Source organism: Wyeomyia smithii, chromosome 2 (genome assembly GCF_029784165.1).
Source record: "Wyeomyia smithii strain HCP4-BCI-WySm-NY-G18 chromosome 2, ASM2978416v1, whole genome shotgun sequence".
Lineage (NCBI taxonomy): Eukaryota > Metazoa > Arthropoda > Insecta > Diptera > Culicidae > Wyeomyia > Wyeomyia smithii.
Window position 1 is genome coordinate 245,718,749 of NC_073695.1, and position 12,026 is coordinate 245,730,774.

General features: G+C 37.4%; 1 protein-coding gene across 50 annotated transcripts in view; it reads right to left on the reverse strand.

The window, feature by feature from the left end:
- Positions 1 to 12,026, reverse strand: part of LOC129724351 (cell adhesion molecule Dscam2) — a 179,073-nt gene that overhangs the window by 151,793 nt on the left and 15,254 nt on the right. For 35 of the 50 annotated variants that reach the window (XM_055679137.1, XM_055679136.1, XM_055679130.1 and 32 more), the window contains exon 3: positions 4,841 to 5,026. The exons of 1 other annotated variant lie outside the window; for it this stretch is intronic. In XM_055679137.1, coding sequence (XP_055535112.1) covers positions 4,841 to 5,026 — 186 coding nt within the window. Of the gene's footprint in view, positions 1 to 1,928; positions 2,091 to 2,193; positions 2,356 to 2,462; positions 2,628 to 2,985; positions 3,154 to 3,236; positions 3,405 to 3,506; positions 3,672 to 3,788; positions 3,957 to 4,059; positions 4,222 to 4,323; positions 4,486 to 4,578; positions 4,744 to 4,840; positions 5,027 to 5,146; positions 5,318 to 12,026 lie in introns of all 50 variants that reach the window. 14 more of the 50 variants (XM_055679176.1, XM_055679155.1, XM_055679180.1 and 11 more) reach the window with 11 other exon arrangements.

Here is a 12,026-nt window from a genome sequence, read left to right on the forward strand (position 1 = left end):
TCACGAAGCAGTACAGCGTCCTGTTCGGGATGCCGTTGCTATAGTTATGGTGAGTTTGTTGATGTGGATGAATGACGATTGTTATGGCAACGTTAAGATTACTTGGCACTCATAGTATGTGCGTACATAGTTATTGCGTTTTTTTTGTGAACTGTTCCAATCATGCCCTGAAGAAAAAGCTATGACCGGTCAAAATTCTAAATAAAAAGGCTTATCTCTTGCAATCTTGTTCCACTTCAGAGTGACTCATGCTTCTCTCAGAATTATTCATTAATCGCGCAGATTTTTTCTGTGCGCAGTAAGTAAATTCCCATTTGGGCGCGAAAACGCGAATAATGTACTCTACTATTGATAATATTCAACCACCGAGGAACTGAAACGTACGCTGAGAGCAGAACAATAACAAATCGAAACATTCGAAAATTATGAATGAATCAATGCTTTGATATATAATAAAAACGAAACTACATATTATCGCGTTCGCCTTCACTTCGACCATCAGCGGCGGTGGCTAGCCCTGAACTTGTCAACGGCAGTAATTCCTTTTTTTGTGCGAACTGCCGATTAACGTGTCAGATTGTGTGTGGTGCCATTAACTTTAGATTCGCGCTCAACGCCGATTGCCAGCAGTGAGCTTCGCATCTGGAAAGATATCTGCTCGAATGCCGGTGGGGTCATTGCAAAAATTGTCGAAAGTGAAACAACGCACCGTGTTTCTTGAAATTTCTCTTTTATAAACAAATCTTGTTGGAAAAGCCGACTATCCGCACACAGGCACAAAAAAACGAGAAATATTCGTTGCACATGCCATATGGCTACCAAATGGTGCCTGCTTGCTTTCTTAAACGGTTTTTTTGGCATTGTGATACGTTTTGCTATTTAACGTGTGCTGATGTACATTAAGGATTGTTTGTAGTTATCTTTACATTAGCTTTGGTAAAAAGCTAAATTTAGCTCAACCGTTCAATCTTCCATTATTTTCTTTTTGCGAAATTTTAAGGCGATTCGAAACAATGCAAAGGATATCTATTGATAGTAAAATCAAACCACAATGTTTTACAACCGAAACGTTCAAAATGTGTAATCATTGAATGGAACTTAACTAAACTAAGTTGAATTAATTCTGAGATGACTGCTTTTTGAATCACTTTTTGTTTTCAAAACCAATTTTTTAGTGTAGTACCTCAAATTCAAATTTTAAATTTATAAATGAAAGATAAATTTAAAAAAATCAAAAATGAGGTATTTTAAAGATAATATTAATTCTAGGTGTCACATTCGCAAACACATTGCAATTAAAGAGACCTATTCTTGTTATCAATTTCGTATAAAGTAGATCTGCGAAAAATCAGAAATAGCTAGTTGCAACACCACTGAACAGAATATTTATGATTTTATTGAAGACCAACAAACGCAGAAGCAACAGATTATGAAATTAGAGTATATTTTAGCATCCACCAGCCTCTCACACACAGAACGAAGAGCATACTGTCAGTCACATGAGAAACCAGTTTTTCTGTTCAATCAGCGAATACGAGGAAGGTTCAAAAAATGCACCTGCCGTGTGCTTACTTTATGCTGTTTCGTCGCCAGATGGTCGTTTTCGGGTGATTGCCGGATGTTTTCGGACCGAGCAGAACCGCTAGCGGACGAGTTCAAGGATCTTAATCTAACTTATAATCTACGGGAAGAAGGATGCAATTCGGGATCGGTAGGCCGTTAGACCCCTGGAATGTTTGGATGGGATCAAAAATCGAACTAAAATATAAAATACACGACAGGACTGCTGGGAACAGATAAAATCATAAAGCGTACTAACATAAAAATAAGAAATTTTGAACCGAAGCTCCTGACGGAAAAATTCCTGAAGCGAAACACAGAACTCTGTGGGGTGATTAATTTGACAACAACAGTCCCCTTTTGCCTACCGAAGTTTTCGTCTAGCGTGAATGTTTGTCCGTCGGTGGTAACCCACTCGGTAATCTCTACGTGGTCAGCCACGAAGGAAGGAATCTGACACTTGAACAGAGCCGCGTTACCCTTGATGACGAAAACGTCATAGACCTGGGCCTCGTAGTACTGATTCACCACTGGAAGCAGAAGCAAAGGAACCAAATGAGAAAGTTCGGCAAACTAAAAGTGCTCTGGTGGAGAGGAATGCCTTTCGGGATGGGGGACGGAACATCGCTGTACCCGTATCGTCGTTCATCTGGATCTCCACGCCATCATCTGCCACCCACGAGGTTACCGCGATGAAGTCGGCAATGAAGGAAGGGATCAGACATTTTAGAATTGCAGAGTTTCCGTTCAAAACGTACTCATCGATCACCCGGGTTTTGTAGAATTGGTGGACCACTGAAAAATTTAGTACAGAAAAGGGAAGAAATAGCGGAAACCAAACAAAAATTACTTGAGGGATGGGAAAAATTGGATAATTTGAATGGTACACTAGATAAAAGTACCGAAGTCACCATCGTTGGCAAGATACTCTTCACCATCGTCCGCTATCCAAGCGTCCACGTAGACAAAGTCCGAAATGAAGGACGGAATCAGGCACTTCAGAAGAGCGGAATTTCCATTCAACACAAATTCGTCTGTCAGTCGTGTCTGGTAGAACTGGTGAACGACTAGGCGGAAAACGAATAGTATATTAGGGCTAGACTAGAAACTAAGATTCTTTTAGGATAGGAAACAGTTTGGAAAAAGGACGCTCAGAGACAAACGAACCCAACGACTCCATGTCAATTGTTACTACTTCGTCGTCAATTTCCCAAGATTCGATAGTAATAAAATCCTGAAGAAACGATGGAACTAAACACTTCATTATGGCTGCATTCCCGTTCAGAATAAACTCGTCGTTGACGCGGATCTGATAGTGCTGATGGACAACTAAAAGCAATAGCAAGAAATAGAATGAGGTCAACAAACTATAAATGGGATTTCCAGGGTCACATGTGGAGAAGTTATACTAAAGCAAATTCTAACCAAGATTATTTTCATCCCCCGGGTAAAACTCATTCCCATCGGAGTCGAACCACAAATCGACAGCAACGAAATCTGCCACGAATGAGGGAATTTCACATTTCATGATGGCTGAATTACCCCGGATCACATATTCGTTGTCCGCTTCGGCTTCGTAACTTTGAATAACAACTGGAATTGGGTGAACAGTGAAAAGAATCAGTGGAAGAAACTTAAAACGGGGATCGGGAAGTAAGATTTGAATTTTGTCTAACTGTCGTCTTCGTTGGTGGACAATCGAAACTCTTCCCCGGAGTCATCGATCCAAGCATCGATGAATACAAAATCGGCGATGAAGGACGGAATTTTGCACTTCAATATGGCGGAATTGCCACGAATTATGTATTCGTTCTCGGCTTCGGTGATGTAATGTTGGTTAACAACTGCGAGTGGAAAGAAAATAATCAAAAATAAAATATGTGGCGAGAAAACTATTCCAGGGAATGGAAGGCTGTTTGATTAAAGGACAAAGAAGATGCAACAACCGAATTCCTGCGCATCGTAATGATACTCGTTGTCGTCACTGTCAATCCAAGCTTCCACGAACACGAAATCAGCAATAAAAGATGGTACCTTGCACTTGAGAATGGCAGAATTTCCCCTAATCACGTACTCATTTTCACCGTCTGTCTGATAAAATTGGTTCACCACTGAAATTTCAAAATAAAAAACAAATGGAAGCCTTGTGAAAGGGTTAAAAAAAAACTCAAAATTTTTAAGATTTGGGAGGGGAGCGAACATCTGTGTTAGAAAGAGAAACCAATCACCAGAGCTTTCATCTTTATGATAATGATACTCATTTCCGTCGCTATCCAGCCAGGTTTCAACGAACACGAAGTCAGCAATGAAAGACGGAATTTTACACCTCAAGATGGCAGAATTACCCCGGATAATGTACTCATCTTCGCAACCAGACTGATAGAACTGGTTAACCGCTGAAATCGAGAAACAATAAATGAGCTAATGAATGAGTAAAAAATAAAACAAAAGAACGGAGAAAGGAAATGATCACTTCTGACGAAAGTCGACTAGTCTAACCATAATCTTCGGATAGAGCCAGTTCCACGCCGTCCTCGTCGATCCACGACTCGACACGAACAAAGTCGGAAACAAACGAAGGAATCGAACATTTCAGAATACCGGAATTTCCCCGAATTACGTATTCCGTCAATATTTCCGGTTGGTAGTGCTGATTGATAACTGGAGGAAAAATGAAAAATTATTACATGAAAATGTTAAACTAAAACATCCGAGGAGGGATTGCGAAAGGAGGTGACCAGATATGGTAGAATTATCGACAACCGTAATCTTCCGAAGGCAGAAGTTCGTTATTCTCCTCATCGATCCAAGCTTCCACGCGGACAAAATCAGCTACAAACGACGGTATTGAGCACTTCAGAATGGCAGAATTACCACGAATGACGTATTCCATGAGAATATCTGCGCCATAATGTTGGTTGATAACTGAGAGCAATAACAGAAAAAGAATAATTCAGAAAACTCAAAGTGATTTGGGAGAAGGAGTCTGATAACTTTTAAACCTAGGCAAACCGATACCCGTATCGAATGTAGTCGCATTATAGATAGAACCATCGCTGCCAATCCAGGATTCGACCTTGACAAAATCTGTCACAAAGCTAGGAATGTTGCACTTCAGGACAGCGGTATTCCCACGGATAACATACTCGGAGACAACCTCGGCTTCATAGTACTGGTTGACAACTACAAGCGGATGCAAACAAAATAAATGATATCGATAAAACCAAAATCAAGGCAAGGATGTGGATTGCGTAGAGTAAACGTAATATGACAAGCGAACCAGTTTCGAAGTCCTGTGTATGACTATTGTTTCCCAGATATTGATAAACACTGCCAGAGTCATCGTTCCAGGACACAACAGTAACAAAATCAGCCACGAAGGACGGAATCGAACATTTAAGGATGGCCGCATTACCGCGTATTACGTAAGCGTTGTTCACCTCGGATTCGTAGTACTGCTGAACAACTGTACGTGAAACGGAACAGAAACAAAAAATGTTTGGATTGAAATGTTTGAGCGAAAATTATTATGGTTGTTTTGGGAAAGTCTAAGGCGATCGTAAGATGATTCTGTGGTAGGACAAACCCTCGTCATTTTCGGTTGAATTGAGATAAAAGCTTTGATTCTGATCGGTGTGCCACGATACGATGCGTACGAAATCGGCAACGTAGGACGGAATTTGACACTTCATCAGAATGGAGTTTCCACGGATAGCGTATTCCTTATTCACGTCTACGTCGTAGTACTGGGTGATAACTGCAAGCGATCGAATATACGTGGGTATTTTAGGGATTCGTTGAAAGATAAAACTAGCCAGAATTGAAAAATTAAATAAAAAAATAATTTATAAAGAGATGACAAGGATGACGACCAAACTGCAAAGGAACATTTCGATTTCGTTAATGCCCACACTGGAGAAACAAAAACAACCCAACGATTCTGAAGAACCACCGAACTTACAAAAACATTCGACTAAACTTACAAATCCGATCGAGAGTGGTTGAATAATAATTTTCCAATTTAACAATCTTCATGCTAAACAAAAAAAAGCAAAAATTTGTCCAAATTGTATTCACATACATATTCAGACGATTTTTCAAACACATTAGACAATCAGTTTTTGTCATGAATTAGATAATGACTTTTATCTTACTTCTTCGAAAATTTAGAATGATTTGAAAGGCTTTCGTATATAACTGCAGCATTTGGTGGGAACTATTACCGAATAAATCTTGTATATCGTTATTGGTCGTAGTCCCCATGTTTTCCTCACAGCTTTACTACAAACCCAAACTTCATAATAACCTTGTCTAGATGGGAGTTTCAGTTCAGTTTTTTTATTCACAGTAATACCGAGGCATTAAACTTCTCGGAAAACAAAATCTGAAATGAATCTGAGTAGGCTGTTTCAAATTTAACTTTCTCTTTCTAGTAATGGTACAAAGACAGTTTCAAAAGGTTTACATTTAAAACTTCTATTGTACACCATTTTAAAGTCACATTGAGCGCATTTTGTAACCGATTAGATATCGTGTCATCACACTTCCCATGAACTACTTTGGCTACATCATTTTCACATTGAGTTCAGCTAGCCTTTCAAGGAATTCGTCTACTGCTAAGGACCAAAATGTAGTGAATATATCCAGGCCTATCACTTCCATTGCGAAACGCACAGAGCTGTAGGATGCATTATCGAATGCTCCTTCAATATCGTGAGAAGCAACCATAGCAATTTCCTTGGCTCTATTACTTACGATTGTAGCGCTGTCATTGTAGATTCACCCGATTAGTAAGCTAATTGTTTTTTTGCTTAAAGGAAAATTCAACAAGCTCTTTGAATGAGTCGTCCACTATTTTTTCATTGTCTTTAATAGAACAGAGAAGAGACTGATGGGTCTGAAGGCTTTAGGAGTCATTTTTATCTTTTTTTTTCCCGCTTTGAGAACAAAAACAGCTCAAACCTTCCTCCAGGCTTTTGATATGTAACGCAGCGTAACACTAGCTCTGAATAATTTGGCCAACAGGCAATTTTTTCCCTATCGAGATAATGCTGGGAAAATTTCTATTTTTCCAGCAGATTTGAGAGGTTGAAAAGAACTCATAGTACATTTAACCCTGGAAGGCGTGTAAATTTCACAAGCTTTAAGATATAGGTATTGACCAAGGCAAGTGAGTTCCAGTTCCATTAATTCCAGTGTTTCAGAGGAATCAACAGTAAAACTTCCATCCTCTTTTATAAGACTGCCAAAATTATTTGAATGACTTTTTTAAAGAGCTCTATGCATTCTTGCAGCTGTTGGAGTATTGCTGATCTCTTCACAGATCCGTCTCCAATCGTTTCGTTTGATTATCTTTTTGTTATATTCAAATAGAGCCTTCCTGTATTGGCCCCAGTGTGAAGTAACTTTTGCTCGATTGACCAACTGCCTGGTCTTTTTCCTTAGATGTTAATTCTTTTGAAGTTGTAGTTAATAAAACTTACAACCGACAGAGGAGGAATTCCTTTAACGTCAACAGAAAAATAGGCGAACGCAATCCATATTCATGCGGTCGGCACCTCCATCTTGATCGCAACAATATCTTTACTAATATATTCAGTTATTGGGACAAATTTTGTTCTTTCATTTACTTAAATTGATATCCTAGGTATAGACTGACTGTCGTCATAAAAAAGTTTGCAGTTAAGCTAAGAGCATCCCAGTACTCTGCCATCGTTAACCCAAGGCTCTTGAATTGAACCTACGTCAATTTTTTTTTGACGTAGAACTACGTCTCTCAGGAAGTTCGGCTACATAGGGATGTAAAATGAAAATCTAAACTCGGAAAAAATGAAAAATTTGTCCAATTTCAAATGCTAATAAATCGGTTAGCTTTCGATGGATTTCCTTCGTTGTTGCAGCAATCGATTGGAAAATCTTCTGAAAATCCTGCCAAATGCAGAAAATTGTAATTTTATTATTCGAACTATTGTACTATTGAAAGTTGTCAAGCCTTGTCAAAACGCAAATTTCGACCTCTGATTGGTCGTTATATAATAGTTTTACCAAGCACGGTCGACAGAATTATAGAACTAGTAATTCGGAATGTACTATTTGGCTTATATATGAGCCTGTTTCAGCCAAAACTGCTCAAATCAGTTCTAGACAGCGACTACAACAGTGCTAACTTAGAAGCAGCAGCAGAGCAGCGGATAGCAAAGGCGCGGATAGCGGTCGCAGGTGTGGCAATGAATAGCAACTAGCAACAGTAGTTGCAGCTGGTATCAGCATCGATAGTGGCAGGGCCAGCTGATGCAGCCTTTAGTAAAATGCTGTCTTTGTGCGGTAGCGGGCATTATCAGTAGTAAGTAAATTAACCGGTACTTTCTCTAATGAAAAGTTGCCATATTCTGACAACACACAAACGTTTTGGGATGCTGGTATTCAGAATATATGGGTCGTCAAGTTTTTAGTGTGAAAACATTTTTTAACTGTGTTATAAAAATGCCTTAACCCTCTAGTGCCCAAGTTAATTTTTAGACGGACTTCGAAAAAATCACTATGAAACTTTATAAACATTTTTTAAGTATTGATTGAAGCTTTTTAGAGGTTTGACAAAAGACCGTCTAAAGGCGGCACTGAGCACTGGAGGGTTAATCCCCTCTGTCGAGGCATCATACAGATGTGATCAACATTCAATCCGATATGAAATTGAACAACAATTGTCCTTATAAGAGGACAACAAACAAATTATTGAAAATTTAATTTTCTCGTTTTGCGCTAGAATTAAAAGTAGAAAGTTATTTTAATCTGCATGCACTCTGACTGTTCAAACTTGTTTGCGTTGTATAGTGTATGTTCCATTCCTGTTCAGTGATATATTTGCAAACTGAAATCGGTAGCGCTACAACTCCTATTTTGCACAAAATTTTAAACATATTCAATACAAGTAATGCAACAAACAATCTTATGTAGTTCTACGTCAACCTTGCGGTCGTGGAAGATTTATCTGAACAAACTTAATTAGACAATGAGTCTAATTAAGTTTGTTCAGAATGAGACTTGTGTAAAATTTTTAAATTTCATTTTATATGTTACACATGAGCCGTTGCGGAACAGAGTGGTTTATAAACCATTTTTTCAAAAATGAGTTTTTTTGCAAAAGCTGCTTCTAGTGAAAAAACTTAAATTAGGAAAGCATGAAAATTTCTAAAAATCGAACCTCAAAACTGATTTTTACCATGTTGAAATTTCGTCCGAAACAGAATGGCCGTTTTGTTGCGAAAAAGAGTGACTAATTTGATGTATTCACATGATGAACCGCTTCATACCCTTTTTATTAAAACAAATTGTTCGAAAGAACAGGTTGAACAGGATTTTATTTAGAGATATTCCGAAAATTGCCTCCCCTGAAAAATTTGCTCGGTGGCACATAGACCACTCTGCTCCGCAATGGCTCACATGTTACTGCCTTTGGAGACAGTCTTGACAGACCATTTCTAGAGTTTCTGCTGAGCAGTTTGGTGTGTGATCCTTTGCAACCATGAGTAGTGTATTGCCATTGGCTTATGAAATAATTGTTTCCAGCAGTGCCACTATTTTAATAAGTTCCTCCCATCCTCATATTGCTTGTCACTGGCGATTGTAGACTTTGCTGGATTTCATTGGAATTCATGGCTGCATCATCTGGGACTTTTGCACTATTGACCTGTTCTCTTGAACCTACTTGGGCTGAAGGTTTTTTTTTCGACCACAATCAGCCCATCTCGTAATTCAGCGAAAACTTTTTCCCTCCAGCTTACATAACGAGGAATCGTCAACTGTAAGAATGGATTCCGCATCCTCCACGCATCAGTCATTAGATTCTCAAATATATGTGTCCTTGTTCTGGCACGTGAGCACTAAATACCCAGGCTTGAATCGACAGCAAACGAACTTGGGTTTAAACTGCTCCCGCCGTTGTTGTACTGTATAATTTTCAGCAAGAGGGTTTCTTAAACCTGATTAGTTAGTTAGTTAGTTCACCTGCATGATGGTTCACAGGTAAAATCCCTATTTTCATGCTGTTAGCAATGTCGCTTAATGGGTCATTCCGTACGAAGTGTACATGCCACTTGGACACGACTAACATAGATTTTGCTCAAGGTTGGGAGAATTATTCAATAAGTCAATTTGGAAAAATCCAAATTTGGGTGCCGATTAGAATACCCCCCGCTGCACACTGTTTCCAAAGCTGCAAAAACGTGATCGAAATTATTTTGACCCAAAAAACTAGATTTTAGAGCGATAGTGCCTCCAGGAAAGTTGATCCATTAATTATTCTCCATTTTATAGAAGTTGCAATTTTGTGGTTAATCCACTTAACAGTGAGAAGTGAATTTTACTTTTTTCATTTTTGCATATAAAAATTCTCTTTGTTCGGCAAAGTTGTTGCACATTTTATAAGAAACAGATTTCTCAAAGGTACCATACTTACTATATCTGCCTTTTTAAATGGAGTTTTGTGGAGGTTCCTACAGATGGCCACCAAAAATCATTTTTTTTAATATAGCTTTTAGTGGTGATTTTCTACAATTTTCCAATGTTTTACATTGTTGTTTACTATCACAAAACACACAATTTCATCTAAGAAAGTTTATTCGTAACTCTCATATTTCATAGGTTATTGACGATTTTTATTGACACAATGCACTATTTCACTAACAGATATCTTTAAAATCTGCGAATGTATGCAGACTAAACCTTTTCTATATTCAAGTATAAGTAAAACATCATTTAGTCCAGATATAGGTATTTGTCTCTCGCATGTCTCCTGTGCAGATATTTGTAAATAAATAAGTGCAATATTTTAATAAAAATCTTTATAACTAAATAAACTTGAGAGATAAAAATAAACTTTCTTCGGTGAACATGTGTGTTTTATTGTAGATAACAACATTGTAGAACATTGAAAAATTTTAGAAAATCACTATAAAAAGTTATATTAAAAAAATGATTTTAAGAGGCATTCTAGAGAAAACTTTACAATAGTTCATTTAAATGACCAGATACAAGTATAGTGTCTTCGACAAAGTTTTTTCTTACGAAATGTGCTAAAACTTTACTCAGCAAAGTGGATTTTTATATGCAAAAATGAGAAACATAAAACTTACTTCTCACTTTTACGTAGATTAATCACAAAATTCTAACTTCTACAAAATGGAAAATAATTGATAGAACAACTTCACTGAAGATATTATTACTCCAAAATCATTATTTTTTGAGTTAATAGTGATGAGTGTAAATTAGTGCATTATTCTAGTAAAAATCGTCAACAACCAAAAATATATGTGAGATAAAAATAAACTTTTTTCGGAGATATTGTTTGTTTTGTTGTAGCAAACAGTTTTGTAGAACATTCGAAGCAATCCACAGAAAACTCCACAAAAGTTCATTTAAATAAATAGATAGAAGTATAATGTCTTCAACAAAGTTGTTTCTTTTAAAATTTGCTCCAACTTTGCTGAACAAAGTGGATTTTTATATTTTTAAAAATGAGAAAAGTAAAACTCGTTTCTCATTGTTTAGTGGATTAATCATGGAATTGTAACTTCTATAACATGGAGAATAATGAATGGAACAACTTTGCTGAAGACGTTACGGCACTAAAATCAATGTTTTTAGGTCAAAATAATTTCGATCACGTTTTTGCAGCTTTGGAAACAGTGTGCGCTGTGTTGCGAGATAACGCATTTTTTGTTATTTCCTACAATTTATCTAAAAATTATTAACTTTGAATAACTCTCCCAGCTGATCTCGAGGTACGATGCTGGCCCAACAAGCCAGTTGTCGTAGGTTCGAGTCTCAGTTCAAAAGAGACTGTTAGTGTCAGTAGTATCGTAGCGGTAGCCCCGTAATTGTCCTGTACACTCAACAGTCGGCTGCGAAGTCTGTGTATAAATAAACAGAAGGTCAAGTTCCGAATCGAAATGTAGCACCAAGGCTTTGCTTTGCTTCAACTATTAACTATTATTAATAACGGAATATAAAACTATTTTCGTAACAATGTTATATCCCGAAATTGGCTCATATTACCTCGGGGGGATAAGTGTTTCTTACGTAAAATTTTTTGAGAAAAACGATGAAACTATCAAATTTAAAATAAAATTGGCTACATTTGCCGAAAATGCAAATTTCGTTCTAAAATACAAAAAAAAATATTTATCTGGCAACACTTCCGGTCAAAAATAATATTTTTTTTCTGGATTTCTTCCTTTATTTTTTTTTTCAACAATCACCTATTTACGTTTATGAATTGTGGGAAATAGAAAAGGCACTAAAATTGAGATTTATCCAAAGTAACACTAGATAGGTAATTTCCTCAACTTTGAGCAAAATCTGTGATGGTCGCGTCCAAGTTGGCGCTTTTTCGTGTTCACTTCGTATGGAATGACCCATATGTAGGCGCCGGAAGAGATTCATGCCCTTGTCTATGATAAATTTCCGAA